This window comes from Podarcis raffonei, chromosome 5, assembly GCF_027172205.1.
Source record: "Podarcis raffonei isolate rPodRaf1 chromosome 5, rPodRaf1.pri, whole genome shotgun sequence".
NCBI classification, from domain to species: Eukaryota; Metazoa; Chordata; class Lepidosauria; order Squamata; family Lacertidae; genus Podarcis; species Podarcis raffonei.
In genome coordinates, this window is record NC_070606.1 from 83,995,869 (window position 1) to 84,016,256 (window position 20,388).

Genomic DNA, 20,388 nt, shown 5'->3' on the forward strand with positions numbered 1-20,388 from the left:
TCCCAAGAACTTCTGAGGACCTGGTGCCGAACAGTGAGGTGAAGAAATACTTCCTTGCTATGTCTTGCCACTATTGCAACACAGGTGTAGGTGGGTGGGTTGGGAGAAAACCTGTCTCCTATTCTGCTCCCACTTGTTGTCAGAGAACCACCATCGTACCAGTCCCATAAGTGAGGTGGGAGCATGTGGTTAGAAGTTGCTGGATAGGTGAGAGGAGATCTAGGGACTGGGAGGAAGGGCAAATAATCCATAGCTCTCATTAGAAACTGAGCTTCAGAAGTATATGAAGCTTGAAAGTGAGGTGCGTATTATCAACCGGAAAATCCAGGTCTTACTGACACTACTAAAGTCTTTACAGATGTGCACACGCGCACACAAAATCTACATGTGCAACTATGTACATTGTCGGTGGAGTTTTATTGTCACATTAGTATAATTTACAAAATAATAATAATGCTCTGTTGCATTTTATCACACACTCTTGCAGAGATATTTATAAACATCATAATAAACTACAATTGCATATTTCATCATGTTAGGCATTTTAACTCCTTTGCAAAACAGACCAAAAATGTGATTCCTGACATACAGATTGTACTGCTATAATTGATATATGTCTTAAATACATTCAACTGCCTATTTTACAAATTTATCCCCTACCCCTGCATTTCAGTGAAATAAACATCCCTTCTCATTTTAAAGGCTGAAAGCAGTATTCTAGAGTTCTCAGATACAACAAAAATGGTTTGCCTTAAAAAATGAAAATGCCTTATTATATTTTAACTACAGTTCAGTCCCACCTATTCCTTCATTTGTTTACTGCTAACATAACAAAACACAGTTTTTTAAATACATTACAATACACATTCATTAGAGCCACGGCGAGGTTCTCATGGAGCATGTTTTCTGCAGACAGTTAAGTGCTTGTCACCCATCTGACCTGGGCTAATTTATGAATGAGGTAATTTTTGCTGGTGAAATCCACTTTTAGTATCTGAATAGGAGAGATTAAAAGAGGGGTGGGTGGGTTAATTCAGTGCTATTTTGAGAAATTCTTACAACCACAGATGCCTGATTTGTGAAAGCAATACCAGTCTCTCAGAAGGATTTTGAAACACATTTGCAAAATGACACTCACTGCAAATACATGCAGGTATTATTATAAAATGCAACACACTTGTCAGAAAGCACATTCTTTCTACTTTGCACTAGATGTTCTAAAGATGGGGGAGAATTTTGATATTTTTTGTATTTGAATGAGAAAACCACCTAATTCGCACTTCTCAATATGCAAATGAAAACACAGCTGTCTTCAAAATGTGCACCTCTCCAAAGTTTGCAATGCACATCTCCAGCAAAAGTAGTGTGTACATAAATGCATCTACTAGCATAAAATGTGCACAAAATTTGTGAAAACAGTATGCAAATATTCATTCTATTTGTCAAAACTCTGCTCCAAAAAATGTGCATATTAGTCAAAACCTCATACAAAAACATGTTTAAGTAATTAGAACTACAATGCTGGCAATTTTTTTCTGAATGAGAGGAAGGGAACTTGGCTGCTTTCATTGTAAAAAAAAAAGACTGTTGTGTTCCCCATCTTTCATTCCCCCATCAGTGATAAGCCACATAGGGGAAGCTTTTAAAAATGATGATGATGAATCATAGTTGAATTGTGAGAAACATAGCTTGGGCTCAAAATATGTGTGTCCCCCTTCCACAATTCCCCTGATAATTGTCACTGAAAACTAATAGGTCTGTACAGCAGAACACTGCTCTAAGTTAGAAAAGACGATGCAAAGAAAAGCTGGGGGGGGGGACCATCCTGACTGATTTGGGAAGAATTCTACTCTATAAGGTAAAGTTATGCAAATATGAAGGGAGAAATGGGACAAAGATAACAAGGAATGGGTAGTCATCCAAAAGTTCAAAGGTAGGCAGATGATCAAAGGTTAAACAAAAGAGAAGAAATGGTTCTATTCAAGTTGAAAACAGGACACTGTAACCCAAATAAATGTTTAGCTTTAATTAAACCTCTTGGAAACAGAGTGCCAGAAAAAAAGTTCTCAAAGTCAGAACTTAGGATCTCTCCTCACACTAAGCACTTGCTTCCAATTCCAAATGTGAGGTGTGAAAAGAGAAAGATTTAGCTATCACTATAGTATGGTGGATAATCTCAATTTCATTTAAAAACATCTCTTGTTATAGAAAAAAGAAGAGGGCCGGGAAAGATAAGATACCTTTTAAATTACTGCATGGACATGTGGCATGAAAATATTTTAGCCTTCTAAAGCTGGTGGGAAAGAGATGGAGGAAGCAGAAACTTGAAAGCATTTTCTCCAGACTGATAGCAGCAGAAGGTCAGCAGAAGAAGGAAGGAGGCTGGCAGTGAAAATGAGAAAAGGAAGAGCAGGGAGAGATTAGCCCAATGTGAGATGCATTTTATTAGAGGCAGAAAATGAGAGCTGCAAGAAGAAGGAGCAGGCTTACAGAGATGACTAATGCACGTTTCCCGGGAAGTTCTGTTGCACTGAGCAGCAATTAGCTGAGTGATAATATTGGGAAATGCAGGACATGAAAGGAAAGCAAACAAAAATGCAAAATGGAAGTAAAGCAGGAGGATATAAATGCAGGATTTTGATGAATTTACTTGCAGGAGAACCAGCAATTAGGCCTATTGCTTGGAATGATGCCGACCGCTTTGACGCTGGGGTTTCGGTGGAAGGCAGAACTAATGTGGCAGCGGGAGATGAAGAAGATTCACCTAACCAGCAGAAGCTCAGAGCAGGACTTCCCCCCTCAAAACTGGCTTTGAGAGGGTACCAACTGTGGAGGGAGGTAGCAAGGCTTGTCCCATCTGACAAGCTGAAATGCTCATGCAGATGGAACAGCTGGAAGATTGTGACATTGAATTCTATCCTTTATGTTTACCGGACTGGATGGGAGGGGAGAAAGCAAAGTTGCCGCAGTGATGATTGAGGAAGAAAAGGATGGTGCTCAGTCCACGGCATCAGAGGGTATCTTTCCTATGCGTCCCCTGGTTACGCTGTGGTACCAAACCAAGGGTCTCTAGAATCTAATGACATACGAGAATCTGTACATCTTTCTCTACACGTCGTAGATGCACAAGATGTGCTTGCCGGTGGTTTCGGACTATTTTGCAAATCTACGCAATTGTCAGAGATGTGGAAATGATGCAATTTCTGCCATCTCCTTTGTGTTCCATATTGTATTCCAGCTTTTTCCTCAAGGATCTCTGCCCCACCCCCATCTATCAAGTTTTACGCTACGGTGCCAAAACCAGGAGAGGAGGTTATTCATAGACCCTGTATAAGCAGCTTCATGAAAGCTGCCAAGTTGGATTAAGCACACTAATATTCTGTATAGCAGCAGGAGGGGACCTCAAGCTTGGAGGCCAGATGCCTCCCACCAAATGTCCCCTCAGGAGTTTTCAAAGACTACGTCATCACGCCAGGCCACACTCCTCCTCTTCGCTCCCAAATCAAGGAATGTGGCCCTCAACCTGGGGAAAATACTCCCCACCCCTTCTGTATAGGTCGCCAGCATATCAGTGCATGCCTTCACCTTCAATAAGCATGTGCCCACTACGCACCAAAAGATACAGACATTTCTTAGGCCGTTTGTGTCGGATATTAGCATCTCTTCTAGCTTGGATTTAGATTTGAAATCTTTATTATGAGCCTGTATGCATATTTTGTTCTCATACCAAGCGAAAAGAAAATCTTAGAATATAAAGTAGAAAGGAATACTGTGTTGATTTTAGAGGACTGGAAATGTAAGCGACATGAATAGCAAAAAATAAAAAATAAAATAAAAAAGATTTTCACTAATAATTCCAATATTTTTGGATTTACCTGGTTTGCTGAATCATATTCTAGGGTAGCTGGTTCTGTTTGCCCATCATAAGTAACAGTAACACTTGTAACTGAGGATGTGACTCCCCAGACGTGCAGATAACCCATTCTTAAGACAAGGGCATCAGGTAGATTGTTGTGGACCACAGTGACATTCAATGTATTCTGAAAAATTGAGAAAAAGAGGCTGTATTTTTAATAAATGGACCCTAAATGCTCTAGACAGATTCCATCAGCACTCTCCAAATTCTAACTCAACCACCTGCACATGTGCAAGTAGCCTGAAGTTCACACATTTATCTTCAGCTTGCAAAGGCTGCACATCAGGTGATGACATTTATGCATGAAACCTATCAAGCACTACAGACAAATCTTTCACATCATCTCTGAGCAATGACTGAGGTCCAAAGAGCTGTTTTTGGCATGCTCAAATAAAATATGTGACATGAGTCTCTGTTAAATCTCCTCTGGTTGTATATTGTCAGCCTGGGAATCTGTGAATCCAGGCCAACGTTCTGCAATGGAGAGGTGCATTGTGGAGATACGTTTTATGTGCATGTTTGAATTATATAGAAATTGTTTTATAAGGAAAGGTATGCAGGAGGAATGAAAAACGTGAGTGCAAAAATGTGTTTGTTGTTACAAGGAATATGCATCTTTTCTTAAATTATTTGGAGGGATAGGTTAATAAGCCTACCTGCGTTACTTGAAATGTCGAAAAGTAGTAGTTGGCAGTTTCATATGCATCTGCAAAATAAATATATGTATAAATATATATTACTATTGTTTCTCAGAATAGTAAACTAAGTTAAAGAGTTTGCACATTGACGGACAAAGCAGGTTGATTGGTGAACAACAGACAGAGTGGGCAGTAGCATATCGGAATGGGTTCATAACCCAATTTGACACTATTTCATTAGATAATTTGGGCTAGTCACTTTCTTTCACTAAATTTTTGTCCTGTGAGAATAAAATGAGATAGCAGCACCCCATAATCTAATGAAGAAGGATGGGGTCCCAAGTTCATGCATAATAAATTACAGTGGTACCTCTGGTTGTGAACTTAATCCATTCCAGAGGTCCGTTCATAACCAGAAACCGCTCATAACATGAGGCGCGCTTTCACTAATGGTGCCTCCTGCTGCTGCCGTGCCACTGGAACGTGATTTCTCCTCGCATCCTGGGGCAAAGTTTTCAACAAGGGGCATCTACTTCCGGGTTAGTGCCTAACCCGAAGATTTCGTAAGAGGGACAGTTTGCAACACGAGGTACCACTGCAGTCACCAAATTTGGGGCCTTTCCTGTCTGGCAAGGCACTTACCAATTGTAATTCCATCATCCCAGTAAAGTTCTCCTCGGGAATTGCCATTATCATCCAAAGCAACAGTGAGCCCCAGAGGGTTCTTCCGGCTAGAAAAAGTACAAGAAAAGAAGTAGAAAACATTCCTTAGGAAATGCCTATTGCTTTAATTTGATTTGATTTGTAGATGCAAAGGGCAAGGGCCACAGCTCAATCGTAGAACATCTGCCTTGCATTCAAAAGGTCCTTGGTTCAATCCCCAGTCACTCCAGGTAGGAAACGTCTGCCTGAAGCCAGGGACAGCCACTACCAGCCAGTGTAGACAGCACTGGACTGGATGGACCAATGGTCTGACTTGATATAAGGCAGCTTCCTATGTTCCTGTGTTGTTCCTAGGCATCCTGCATGGAGAAGGGGGTTGGACTGATTGATTTCCAAGGTCCTTTCCCAACTCAGTAATTCTATGAGAATTCTGAAGACTGTCCAAGAAACCTCTTTGGCGGGTGTTGGGCTCCTGTGTGCCCATGAACCTCCCCACCTAACACAAGGAACTTCCCATTTACTGTGAAAGCGAGAAAGATCTGCAGGCACACACTGAAGGTCCATTTCTGACAAGTCAGCTGGTTGGCCAGTTTTTGAATGGCTGATCACCTGAGATCAACCATTCAGCTACTGCTAAAGCGGAGTCAAGTCTGCATAAAATTCAAGTTCATTCCATGAGAAATTGTACTCACCTGGCATTGGTAGTAATATCAGGCTCTTGCCAGGGGATGATGTAGCCACCCCGGATATGAAGATTTATATGCTCCAAGGGTGCATCCAAGTCCTGGAATTGTCTTCGCACTCCGATATATTTCCCCTACAACCATAAAAGCAGAACTTTGAAACGGTGCTGTCGAACCTGCCAGAATTTCTCCTTCTCCGTGAATTTTACAAACAGGGAAATTCTGTCCTCTGTTTAAGCTGGGAAATATTCCCCATGGGCATCTGGTTGGCCACTGTGAGAACACGATGCTGGATTAGATGAAACACTCACCAAATCTAGCAGGCTCTTCTTATGTCTTCCTGTCCTTCACTGGGCTTCCATTCAAAACCAAACCCTCTATTCCCCACTTTGTAAAGGATGGGCACTAGTTGAGCATTAAAGATATGGTTCGGAAGAGGAACGTGCAATTATATTCCTCAAGATATTGAACTTTGACTGTGTCACCTATGCAGTGCTTTTTTCTGGGGGGATGCATACCCCTAAACATTTTGTGAATCTATTTTGAAGAAACTAATTATTTTTAAAGTATATATATATATATATATATATATATATATATATATATATATACACACACACGATTCACCATGCTAGAGAAGAAACACTCTCTCTCTCTCTCTCTCTCTCTATATATATATATATATAGTTTCTTCTCTAGCATGGTGAATCGTCAGTTCCATTGCTACCCCCGATGGCGGCCTCATTTCCTTTTCCGGTGTTTCCTGAGTCTCAGAGGGAAGCGAGCGTTTAATGTGTGAAGCAGTGTGAAATGTGGATGTGTGGTGTTTTACTGATGAAAGTTTGGCTTCATTGAGGGACAGTATTTCAATATGAGTAGGAAGATGTTAGTGCACACAACCTCATGTCAATGTGGAGGTGACTATGGGCTGTCAGCTGTGTAACATGAGGTAATGTTCTTTGTACTTTTGTCCATTTACTGTATCTATTTCCCCTGATTTGAACTATAAAATGGTGATTTTCTCGAGTCAAAATGAGAGTACCCCTAAACATATTTTTTTTAAAAAAGCACTGCACCTATGTATCCTTGAAATGATCCTTGAAATTAGTCTACTAGTTGAGTTCAACATAGTGCTAAGGAGATTGTTCCATCAGCACAACCATTTTTATCTGCCAACAGAACAATCTTGCCTCTCCCTTCTGGCAGTTCTCCCAAGCACCCACCCTACCCCAGAGCAGACTTGGAGGAGGTGCAGGGGCTGCCTTGGGGGGAAGAGAGGGGGAAAATCCCTCTTGAGCAATTGCTAATACTTGAGCAAACTTCTGCTAGTGGAACAGGTTAGTTGATATCTGGCCCAGTGCCTGGAAGGAGCTAACCTGATTGGATAGGAGATTTTAAACTTGCATCTAACTTGCAAGTATCACCTGATTTGAGGTTACTCTTGACAAGATTTATTAAGCTGCTTACCGTGTGATAATCATACCACCGCGCATCTGGTATATAAGCATGTACTGTCACAGCACCCTAGAATTTAAAGAGATGAGTGTAAAATGAAGACAAAGCAGAAAATAGCATGCACAAACGTTCCATTTATAAGTGACAGTATTATTTAATGGCTTACTTGGTCAAGTACTGGGCTGATGAGAAATGCTGGACCCCATAAAAATTGTTTGTAGATGTCCCATGTTGTTTTGTCACCCACAAACCTGAAGAAACACGGTAAACCATGGTTATTTCATCTTATCAGACTTGCAGTCTCAGTACATTATAAATCAATTCCAGTTCTAAAACATTGCCCAATTTTGTTATTTTTTTTTAAAAAAATGGACTTCTCGATGTAACGAGACATCCAACTGGGATGCAGAGTAGCTATTTCAGCTGATTTTCAAAAATAAAGAGTCAAGTCTTGGTACCAGTCCTCAGTCAGGTTTAGTTCCCAAACCTATTCATTTCACTGAAGCTTGGCAAGCTCACTAGATGGATGACACAAGTTATTGTACATGACTTCTAAAAACTCCAACAGCCTAATTCTAGGGGCGGGGGTGGGGAGATCTGCTCAGGGATATGGGAGAGAAAGTGAGTTTCTTAATTTCATTTTTTTAAAAAAGTAGCAATTTGCATCCATCTACAAGGTGAATGTTAAAAACTGCAGCTCACTTTTCTCCCAAAGATAGGAAGAAGCCTTGCTGTGTTGCCAGATGTTATCATCAAGCTGTTTAGTTCCAGCATTGAAAGACTTTTTTAAGCACCTGAGTGAACTTCTTTTTGTTCTACCCAGCAATCCTTCTGCCAACAAAACAGAGAACTCTTGGTGGTTGACTGAGTATTTGGTTCTGATAGTGAAATAGTTTGGGCTGGCTGTAGGTTCAAGGGGGAAGCAAGGTAGTAGCTTTATATCCCTTTTGCCTCCACAGATTTTGGAGGAACCTGCCAATACTGGAAGAGTCTCATAAAGTGCAAATTAGGTGTGATCACTGTTAAATGTGAATTGAATCGCAATTTCTCCCTCATCCTTAACTGATGCTTATGGGGATGTTTGGGGATATGGAAGAGGGGAATGTGTAGGTTTAAAGCAGGGGTCAGCAAACTTTTTCAGCGGGGGGCCAGTCCACTGTCCCTCAGACTTTGTGGGGGGCCAGACTATATTTTGGGGAAAAAACACATGAACGAATTCCTATGCCCCACAAATAACCCAGAGATGCATTTTAAATAAAAGGACACATTCTACTCATGTAAAAAAACACTGATCCACAGGCCAGATTTAGATGGCGATTGGGCCTGATCCGACCCCTGGGCCTTAGTTTGCCTACCCATGGTTTAAACTTTAAAGGTTTGTAGTAATGAGTCCAAAGCAATAATTATGCTAAAACATAACCTGATATATTTTCTGACTTGGTGGGGAAGATGTATTGGTTTGTTGAGCCCATGACAAATTTTCACAACAGTATCCCCCACAGCGTGTTGTCACTTAATACTTACTCATGCAACAAAGGACGGGCAACAGTGTCGCCGTTGACATGGGCATTATGCATCAATGTGTAGAGATAGGGTAGCAATCTGTAGCGTATGCTGAGCACATCCCTTGATATATTTACAAATCTTTCATCAAAGGAGACAGGATCTTGCCTCTGTAAAAGAGATAAGAAATTCATTCAGCTGCAGAATATCTTGCCCTGTTCTCCCCCCCCTCCCCCGGAAGAAAATCCCAGTAAGCATCAATCAAAAGGCTTTCAAATTTCCATAGAAAACTCACATCATTACATATAAGAGAATACAGGGCAGGCAACATATGTTGAGTCAAACAGAATAGCATAAGAAACTGGCTGCATTTTGTAGATTTAGTCTGAGTCTTGCTGCAGCCTGGGGATGGGGCAGGAAAGTTGAAAGCTATTTTGGATGCTAATCTCTACCTGGGTGAAACCTCTAGTAAAGAAATCCTTCTATCAACTGCCTTTGGAACAAAATACAAGGTAAATGAAATATTAAATGGAACATCCTTTGGGAATTAATTAATATAGATGATACTTCTATCTTTCAGCCTTTGAAACAACTCCACTTTCTGAAACCTGTTCTGAGTAAGCCTTCAAAGCAATGCACCCATCACTGGCCCAGGGTCATTATTCCCTCCAAACTACCCATAGGTTGTGTTTGTGTAAACCACTAGGGAAATCTGTGTTTCTAGACACATGTGTGTGCTCCCCTGACTGCTGGCAGTGAGTGGGGATGGATTTGTTGTGCCTCCTGTGGCACATCAGACACGTACAGATGCATGTTATATCAGTGCTGGGAGCAGGGGCAGAGCCAAGGAAGTTACGCAGGTCTACAACACCGTCACACCAAAACGGTTTTGCAATGGCCTACAACCCTCCCGCTTTGGGCATAACTCAGAGCAGGGCTTTTAGTGTGGCTGCCCCATTTTGTGGAGTGGCACCAGATAGCTGCATTTTTTTTTGAATCGGTTAGGGATACACACAGAACCACAGCCAATATGTAATGTTGGAGAGTGAGTAGCAAGGAGGCAGGGATTCAGTCTGGTTTTTATTGCAAAGTTGAGCAACATAGCCTCTTTCTTCCCTTCACATGTCCACTCATCATTGCAGGGCTGAGAAAATTCAGGACTGAGAATTCATGGCTACACAGCATCCAGAACAGCTCACTGCTCTATTTTCATCAGGGAGGAATGAAAATCGGAGTAGGAAATCGGAAGAGGGGTATGTGTCTAAACCAGCAACTAACCATGCATTTTTAGATTACCAACAGTATTACAGTCGCTTTACTACTGCATGCAACACACTGCCAAAACAGGTAGACGCACCCTAGTTCCCATCACATTATGATTTCTTGAGAAAGTGTAGAAGGCTCCAAGTTCCATCCATCGGGCACACATTTCATAGGTTGTGTCATTGAAGAAGCCACAGATGTCAGCACCAGTCTGCAAGCATGGAAAGGGGAATGAGGTTAGAATGATCTCCGCCACACTAGATTATTCAAAAGTGTTTCAAAGATTTCGATCCAGGAGCAGAACTTACATAAGAGATTCCAAAGAGGCTGAACTCCATGATACCTGTCAAAAGGAAGCACAATAGGATTTTCTTGAGCAACCTGTCTCCTTAAAAGAAGTGACCAATGCTCTCAGGATCCTTTTTGAATGGTAATATAATGTCTCCGGTTTCTGCTGCAAGTACAACTGTTTGTGGGGCCAGATGGAAATCGTGGAAACTATGTTACAGTGCTACACATGCTCCTGGCATAGTGAATAGTTTAAATCATCACCATTGGCTCAGGAACTTGGAGGAAAGGGGTGGCAGTGTAGATAGCTTGCACTGGACACACTGGTGGGACACCAAAACACACCCCATTATGGTTGAGTCCAGACACAGGTGAGGACATTGCCGGTAACATGATACAGGTGGCAAATGCTGGGAGCCACCACTTCAATTAAGATTCCATCCCCTTACTAAAAAAAAAGCAGAGCAGACACTTTTGTGGCAAACATTGGATAACGTTGAAGATTCCCCTTACCAATCACAGATTTTGTAAGCTGATCCCATCTGGCATAGTTATCGCCAAGCCAATGTCCTACCCATCGTCCACTGGAGGGATAAGTTGAACGGGTAATAATGATCCCACGTTCCTTTGTGGCGTTGCGCATACCACTAATAGGAAGATAAAAAAGCACACATGAATATAGCGTTGCATGCTGAATTATTATGCTACTTAAAGATTCCACTTGGTTTGGATTTCAAAGCGGTTGTTGCAACTTCCCCTGCTCCACCCCACAACAACCTATAGCAATCTAAAGGGTGAGCTGTGGCACCAATGCACATCAGTTTCACATGGACTACCATTCTGCCACCACAAGAGTGCAAGGAATAATGTCGGTGAAAAAAGTGCTAGCAAAAAATTGCAGAACGTGAGGTGTGGCACACCTTTACTGTCACAACACCATCTTGTGTAAAGAAGCAGGATTTCCAGAATATGAAACAGGGAAAACAGCTTACTAGTAAGTTGGTTCTGCTTGAGACCATCCGTACAGGTTATGTACATCATAGTGCCTCACAGGTGTTCCGTCAGAGAGATGCTGTTCAGTATCCATGCACAGCGTCACAAGATCCAGTCCTCGTTCTCTTAAAACCAAGGCTAATGAGGAGACAAGGTAAGACCACACAATGAGGTGGGCCATTTTCAAAAGGAATGGAACATGTTAATTTTCTCTTAGAACGAAGGATATATATATAGTCCAGGCTGCAGCAGCAAAAATGTCTAGGGCAGCATTTCCACATATATTATCCCCTTCCCTCTTATGTCCAGGACTGGATAGTCATTTGCAACAGACAGAACCATTAATTCAGCTTGACTCTTGCATCCATATTGGTTTTCCAGTTTAAATGGACTCTTCTATTGGCAGACAAGAGACATGCAGACTCCACAAACTATGAGAACCTAGAGGATCTCATCTGTATGTCAAGGCAATCAGTAAGGGAGTCTGCAGTTGTGTGGGAGAATTATTATATAAAGTTTATTTAGATGTTTAATGGGACTTATTATAAAGGTTCAGAATAGATAACCTTACAAGGAGGAATTTATTTTTGAAATGAAATATTAGAACAAATGTAAAATTTCTGGTATTTGTTACACAGAGGTAACAAATACGTTAAGTGAAACTAGATGTAAAGCAGCTGAGCATTTTTTGGTGCTTGAATAACACAAGTCTAAGTTAGCGAGATGTAATCTCAAATCCTCTAAAGTGAGTATTAAATGAATGAATGGAAAGCCACGGGACAAGGTTATTATTCCTAATTTAAGTCTCACTGATCCAAGGGAACCTGTGTGTTTTAAGAACTACTCTTACCTGGCATATAGGGAGGTTTGTTTAAATCTTGATCCCTGCAGCCACCAACAGCTCCATCAATGAAGTTGGATGGTTCATTCATGTCCTAAAATATAGTTTGAAATTCCAAAATATAAAAAATAGCACATTTGGTAAATGCTGGTGAGCATCTCCAAGTTTCAGCTCAGAGCAGAAATTCACAAACATTCACCTCAAACACCTCCCTCCCAGTTTGCATTCTCTAAACCATATGCCCCCAGTTAGCTTCACTTTTCCGTCCAGTGGAAAGATTAGTTGCACGTTGGTGGACATAAAGAAACTCTTTCCTTCTCACTCTTCCTTGCTGTGCAGTAGTGTGCTGAGAAACCTTGTGATTTTTTTTTCTTCCCAATGGCTACTCATACTACTCTAGGATGTGCCAGGTCAATTGCAAAGGGGAGGGGAAGAGCTACACCCTCCTGGGTTGGAAGGAGGGTATATTTCTGATGGGCGTGGAAATCACTTTCCAAGCTTTATGCATGCTAGGGGTAAAGTCCTACATCTTCTGGCACCCTTCACAAACTACAGATCCCAGGATTCTCCATGAGTGTGAAAGTCATATAAGAATGCTTTCAATATATGGTGAGGCTGCGCTACTTAGGAGCAATGCTAACCCCATCTGGGAGTGGCAGGACCGAATGGAGCAACAGACTCAACCATTTCTGAATGGGGATATAGAGACCTTGGACTGAGAGGCAGCAGGGAAAACTCAGTATGTGATACTTACAGTCCACAGCCCATCGTATTTGAGTACATTGGCATGATAGTCCACTAGCTCTCTTTGCCACCACTGCGATGTGGAACTGCGCAAGAAATCTGGGAAAGCGACATAAGCTCGGTACAGCTGATAAAAACACAGAGCAAGGAAGAAAATTAAAATATTTCCATACCACCCCTTTCACAAAGATTCCAAGGGGCTTTGCAAAACAAAGTAGAATACAAATATAAAAATAAAGAAATTGGCAGCATGTTCAAATATTACGTGAGGAAGCTGGGAGAAAAGAGCTTTGAAAACTGGTGCCAAACAGGCAACTCTAGGCAGTGAAATTCACATTGGACCCCCACCCCCACCCACCCACCTCTCTCTCTCTCTCTCTCTCTCTCTCTCTCTCTCTCTCTCACACACACACACACACACACACACACACACACACACCACAACAAACACCTCACCTAAGATGACTGGGAGGAAGCCTGGCAAATTAAGCAACTCCAGTTAGTGCATTGCACTTCTCTGCTTTGACAAACTATATATGTTAAACTCTAAAGAATAAATTCAATCAAAGAACCCTGTTATGGGCATATGCCATTATTGTTATGGGCCACAGGAGGTTTTGAAAAAGAAATGATCAGGACTGAGCTTTCCATAACCACTGAGAGATAATTGAGGAAACTGGGTTTTGGGTTTTTTGGTTGTTGTTTTTTTAAAGTACCTCCAGTTGAACTTCCAAACTTGCATTCTCATCGACTGTTACATTGGGATAATCTGGCCACACCTTGTGGGAAAGGAAGAAATGTAGAGTTAGATGCACTGAATTCTTGTATGCATTTGGAAACAATCTACGCTTTTATTTAATGAAGAGTGACTCCATTTAGGCTGGGTAGGAGGGTGCAAACTATCCTTTTCATCAAATGAATTTGGGTTGTGGCAAGTAAGGCAATGACATTTTGCAACAATACCTTCGCCCATGCAATGTCTGAACTGTTGATCCATTTGATAAAAACATCCTCCTGAACACCACTTGTGAAGGTGTTATATGGTTCAGTTTCATTGCCTGATATGGCTGGATCCTAAAGGAAAATCAAAAATACTTTTACTGTTACATTAAATGAGCAGTGCTAATGCTTCCCACTCATTCATTCATTCATTCTGCTCTGTACATGACATGACTTCTTCCACACCTCCCAACCTTCTTGGAGGATGCAGGTTTTCAGTCTGAGTTTCTGAAAGAATGCAGTGAGTGATGCTAATGGAACTCTTTGTGGTAGAGAATCACAAAAACAAGATTATCTGTGGATAGCAGCATGACCTCTGATGGAAGGGAAACCCAGAGCGAGTTCTCATCCAGTTATTTCAAGGGATTATATAGAAGGAGTTCCTTATTCAGCTTTTGCGTAGTTTATATATTTCACTCTGATAAGTTTTGAGGGGTATCGCCTCTCTGTTTATCAGATCCTGGGGAACAATGAGTAGGTGAAAGCTGTTGCCTTGATGACTCCTGAAGCTATCTGGCCGTCCATGGTTGGAAATGAGATACTGGTGCAAATGGACCCTTGGTCTGACCCAGAACCATGGTTATTATATTGCCAGGACTGGTAACGCAAACTATTCAACAGAGCACAATTAAAACTGCATATTATCCAAAGTGCATAATGATAGCTCAAGAAAGCTTGAAGAACTAAGCAGGATGGCAATGAGCCTTGAACATACTGATTGTATTAGATAAAGCAAACAAAAGCTGGTTAGGACTGGACAATGGCAGAGCACACCACAGGTGGATTGGTTCCACCTGTGTACCATGTAGACTCAATCCTCCAGCCCCCACAGCCCCCCACAACCACAAATGGGGGGCATTCAACTCTACCAAACCCCACGGGCTGCTACTGATCAGGAGAGATTGTGCAGAAGTTGGATTGGTGTCATGAGGCAATGATGGGCTTCATGAGAACCAATAAACTGAAACTGAATCATGTTGAGACAGAAGTGCTGGGAAGAGACAGTTCCCAGGGTTGAGTAATTGAGCAGACTGCCTGTTCTAGTGGGGTTGCACTTCCCCTAAAGGAACAGGTACATAGCTTGGGTGTACATTGAGGTACTGGACCAATAATGCATGCTACCAGCATTCCACAATGGTATCTTAAGAATGATTAACAATTACTCACCAGGATGATGATGTACCTTGAACCCTCTGATTTTATTCGATCAACAAAAGCTGGAAGATCAGAGAAGTTTTTGCCAAGGGTAAAGTCTAGCTTCCGTTCCATGTAATCAATGTCTGTATATTGGACATCCTGTGTTAAAATAAAACAGCAAAGACATGTGTGAAAAATAAACTGAAGACCTGGAGATGATTAATTTAAAATAATCTCAACATGTTCAAGATGCGAAACACAGAAAGCATGGACTTTCAATATAAAATATGGCTCAATACAGTTAAGAATCTTCAAGTTCAGATCCATATATCCAGAAGCATACTTGATTCTGTGAACTGCCCTGAGACCTTTAGGTATAGGGCAGTATATTAATTAAATAAATAAATAAATATCCAAGATTCTTTCAGTGTGCATCTACAGCATGCATAGTGTGAATGGGGCAAACAGGTGTGTCATAGATACATCAGTACCGTAGATCATATTTTTGATAAGATTATCATATATTCTAGGGTTGGACCAAACAATTTAGCCCCCACTTTTTGTTGTTGTTTTATTAACTATTAAAATTCAAAACTACAAGGCAAATAGCAAACCCATCAGGTTCAATTTCAAGCATGTCTAAATGACATTAGGAAAGTTGAAGGGCCACTTCACAAACTGAGCCATAGCTAAGACACAGGCACCTAAAAATGTAAACCTTAAATTTTCTGAGAATGTTTTATTGCTTTTTAAAAGATTTTTAAAACGGTTTTCACTTTGAGATATCACTGGGATAGAGAAGGGCAAAATTGTTTCTTTGCTGACCTTAACCATACAAATTAGGTTTGTGTCTCTTTCCTCCACTCTTTCCTCTTCCCTTGGTTTTGTCTGCATAGAACTTTGAGTAATGTTTTATACAGAACTCAGTTGGGATTGATATAGTCCTGATTTTCTGAATCATTTTGAAATCTTCTTCCAACAAAATAATTATCGATTGGAATCTGAATAGCACCGGATCACAGCTGCAAGGCACTTACGTAGGGTATTCTAGCTGCCCTCATTGCATCGTACACTTCGGCAACCTCAGACGTGTTTTTGTACCCATAGCGGCAAAGCTGGAATCCCAAGGCCCAATAGGGTGGCATGACAGGCCGTCCAATTAGCTGCAATTGAAGAGCAAATCATAGATTTAAAACAAAAGTGAAATAGGAAAAGGGGGCACAGAACAAAAGTAACATTTGGTGGACTCCATCCCATTCTGGTAGCGCATAAGTAGCCTCATGAAACAATTAGGAACTCTTGCTGGATGAACTCATCAAAAGATGTTGTGTGTTTATACTGAGCTGACATGTAGAGAAGCCTCCTACAAGAAACTAATATCCTTTCCTGGATCATGACACTTAATATACTAGAGCAGGTGTATCTTACTGCAGTGTATTCCTGAACCACTTCTTCTGGCGTCGGCCCCAAAACCATATAAAAGTCTAGAATTCCTCCAATCGTGCGATATGTCAGAGCAGGTGTTGGCTGGAAGGTGACATCTGAAAAATTCAGAAGGAGGAGTTGGGAATTAATAATAAATTGCTACAGTGACAAAGGCAATCGTGGGGTTTTTTTTTAATGCATACGTATATATAAATGTAATTCTTTTACCCATGGCATTGCTGTTCAGCAAAAGAACTCCATGAGCACTGCCATCATTTTCCAGGCCCATGTAGAAAGGGTGGAAACCATAGGAGTTCAGCTTGTACTGTAAGAGACAAAAAAAAGCAAACAGAAGAATTTCATTTCTGCTGCAGCAAAATCCTTATATTGGTAGAAGTGCCTCAGTCCTTCTTAATAATAACCCTGAATAACTACAGATAAGTGATTGATGAAAACACCTTTGCAATTACAACACATTTCCAGGCCTAGGCTGAACACTCCCCCTCCCCCACCCCGCTCCGATAGAATACCAGGAAAAGACACAACACAGTTGAGTGGGATCAAATCAGGCCAATTTATTGAAGTGGTTTGGCATAGGCACTGGGTAAGCATTTATTTCTGGGCTGCCTACCGGAAATGACATCAGAGTTAACCCGGCAGCACGGATCCCTGCAGGGATCATTGTCTCTCTCGGAGCGCTGAGGCCCAGGTCCCCCATCTGGGCATATGGACTGATCCCTTTAATGGGATACCCTATTTCCGGAGGGGAAAGCAAGGGTACAACCCCTCCTCTCCAACCAAGACTAAGGTTACCTAATGCCTAAACTGCCAAAGTTGTGACAATTGCTACAATGTAGGCAAAACCCCAAGGCCATAGCCAATTCGCATGATAGGCAAATTTCTACCTGGCCCCGCTAATAACGACAATCACCACAGCCATAGCAAGGCCAATTTATTGTTTTGTAAATGCAAAATTAAAGGAGTGGGTGAATGGGTTGATCAGAGGGGAAAGAGCTGGTATGGGCTGTTTAAATTCCCCCAAGTGGACCAGAGAGAAGCCTGATTTATCTTTAAGTACTGAGTGCTTTTGGAACCTGTACTCTGTTTCCTTGAGACCATCAAGAAAACCACTCCTTTCTTTTCATTTCTTATTGAAGGTGCTCTCAGGGTTTAAGTTTAAACACAGTGACGATGATTGAGAGCAGTAAGCTATTTGCTGACTAGACTGAAAGAGAAGCCAACAATGGAAAGAGAGGTACTAAGGGAATGACAAACATAATTTATTGTCACAGTCTGGAAACCAGCAGCACGAGAATGCATCTTTTTAAATGGGCAACTTTATGCAAATTTGTGTACATTTAATGCAGGGCCATTCATACCCAAAATATTGAAATGACTTGCTATTTTTGTTCCATATATCTCATTAGTGGCTGAGGCTGTTGTTGTTATTCTTGTTAAAGTTTCTACACTGCCCTTCCTCCAAGAACCACACGACAGTTTATAATACAAGAACACAAAAATAATGAACAAAAACTATACCCACCCCTGCTTAAAATGCCATAGATTGTTTAGTTAGTAAAAGGCCTGGGGAGAAGAGGAATATTTTCAGCTGGTGCATAAAGATGAGTCTCTCTGGGGACAACATTCCACAAATGGGAGGCCACCACAGAAAAGGCCCATTCTCATGTTTCCACCCTCCAGACCTCTTGTGGGAGAGGCACACAAAGAGGGGCCTTGGATGATCACAGGTTCATATGGGGAGAGGTGGTCCTTGCAGTATTGCAGTTCTGAACTGCTGAAGGCTTTATAGGTCAGAACCAGCACTCTGAATTGGGCCCATAAACAAACTGGCAGCCAGTGCAGTTGGGCTACGATTGGCGTTGTATGTTCAAACTGTCTTGCCCCGATGAGCAACCTGGCTGCTGAATTCTGCACCAACTGAATCTTCCAAACCGTCTTGAGGCAGCCCTGTGGATAAGGTGATGCAGCAATCTAACCTAGAGGTTACCAGAGAACAGGTGACATACTGTATTTTTCGCTCAATAAGACACACTTTTTTCTTCCTAAAAAAGTAAGGGGAGATGTCTGTGCGTCTTATGGAGCGAATGTGTGGTCCCTGGAGCCGAATTGCCCAGGGTCAAAAAGCAGATCATGCTTCTTCTTTTTTGAAAGAGGGAAGTGGGTGTTGAAACAAAGCCACTGATCGTTTGGCGATCAGGGAGAGAGATAAGGGACACTAGAGATAAAGGAGGCTGCCTGGGAGGGGGGAGGTAAAGACAGCAAACTTGCAAAGGGGGGAAACAGGAAGACTAAAGCAATAAGGAGAGAAATTAGAAGAAAAGGAGGAGCAAAAAACTGCTCCAGCTAAGGAAAAGACACTAAGGCAAACAAGAGGGGAGGGAGTGTTGAAAGGAAACAGCTGATCAGTGGGATCGGAAGAGAGATAAGGGACACTAGCGGGGGCTGCCTGGGAGGGGGTAGGTAAAAGCCCATGGATCCTCAGGATTTTTACATTGGGTCACCCCAAATTTACCCCAAATTCACCATCAGATCACATAGCATCTCCATGGCTACAGCCTGCACCAAAAAATCTCACACCCACTGTTGCGTGGGACCGCAATGGCGCAAAAACGTGTTACAAAGCACAGATCCACATGGATCCTCAGGATTTTTGCAATGGGTCACCCCAAATTCACATGTCTGTGGCCACAGCATGAACCACAAAAATCATATGTTCACTGTTTCGTTCAGAATATTTTTTTTCTTGTTTTCCTCCTCTAAAAACTAGGTGCATCTTATGGAGCAAAAATACGACAGTTTACGCTATCTCTGTCCAGACAGGGACACAGCTGGTCTACCGGCCAAAGCTGATGGAAGGCATTCTGCACCATCGAGGCTACCTGATCCTCAAGCAACAGTAATGAATCCAGGAATACCCCCAAGATATGTACTTCAGGAGAGTAACCCCATCAAGAGCAGGCAATGTTTCATCCATCCAGGGCAGCACATGTCTAAGGGAATACCATAAGAGCAATTCCTCAAGTGAATGGTGAATGGCTGGAAATGAAAGGGATTGAACCTCAAACCTTCTGATTGCAAAGCATATGACCTACCCCTGAACTATGCTTCCTCCCTGCTATACCACACTGATGTGAAATCTCTGCAATCATGAAGATTTTGAATAGCTGAGCTCTGGCTCTGAAAACACCTTTCAGGACAATGTTCTGCAAGTGCAATGCACTTAACCTGAGGATAAGGCACAGTGCATTAAATATGACTTACTTCTAAGTAGCCATTATTAGGATTGTGCTATAAGTTCCTTACTCTCCGATATCATTATTGTATAGAGCAGATCAAAATATTCTGCACTCCTGCATTCTCTTTCTTTCTTTCTTTCTTTCTTTCTTTCTTTCTTTCTTAATAAAAATGTTTTACATTCTTAAAAACTGAGAGGTTTAGCTGTTTAGGAGACAGGAAAAATGCTTCCAGATTTCCTTATTGGCAATGGCACTAGCTAGGAAAACAGCAGTAAGTTTTTTTGGTTTTGTTTGTTTTTTTCAAAGTAGGAGCAGTGCTTACACCAGGTGGCTGATCTTTTGTGAACATTCCCCAGGTCTGCCAGTTCATATCCCTCCGGAACTGAGTGTGCTCAGTTTCTCCAAATCCGTACACATATTGTGATGGTAGGCGAGTCGCAATCTGAATGAACATGTCACTAAAGGTGAAGCCCGGCACCTGAGAATTCCAGCTGCAAAAGAAGGATGGTGACTCCGTATCATCGTATGTATAACTCATGAGAAAATGGAAAGAAAATAAGACAGTAGGTGGTCTGTTTTCTCT

At 41.7% G+C, this 20,388-nt stretch overlaps 1 protein-coding gene across 1 annotated transcript in view; it reads right to left on the reverse strand.

The window, feature by feature from the left end:
• Positions 1-398: 398 nt before the first annotated feature.
• Positions 399-20,388, reverse strand: part of SI (sucrase-isomaltase) — a 129,432-nt gene continuing 109,442 nt past the window's right edge. The window contains exons 56-71 of the mRNA XM_053390436.1: positions 13,951-14,061; positions 13,704-13,766; positions 12,998-13,114; positions 12,253-12,337; positions 11,402-11,540; positions 10,923-11,056; positions 10,430-10,464; positions 10,216-10,332; positions 8,880-9,028; positions 7,522-7,606; positions 7,368-7,424; positions 5,910-6,034; positions 5,197-5,285; positions 4,573-4,622; positions 3,876-4,040; positions 399-994 (exon numbers count right to left, since the gene is read on the reverse strand). Coding sequence (XP_053246411.1) covers positions 917-994; positions 3,876-4,040; positions 4,573-4,622; positions 5,197-5,285; positions 5,910-6,034; positions 7,368-7,424; positions 7,522-7,606; positions 8,880-9,028; positions 10,216-10,332; positions 10,430-10,464; positions 10,923-11,056; positions 11,402-11,540; positions 12,253-12,337; positions 12,998-13,114; positions 13,704-13,766; positions 13,951-14,061 — 1,599 coding nt within the window. The 3' untranslated portion in view covers positions 399-916. The remainder of the gene's footprint in view (positions 995-3,875; positions 4,041-4,572; positions 4,623-5,196; positions 5,286-5,909; positions 6,035-7,367; positions 7,425-7,521; positions 7,607-8,879; positions 9,029-10,215; positions 10,333-10,429; positions 10,465-10,922; positions 11,057-11,401; positions 11,541-12,252; positions 12,338-12,997; positions 13,115-13,703; positions 13,767-13,950; positions 14,062-20,388) is intronic.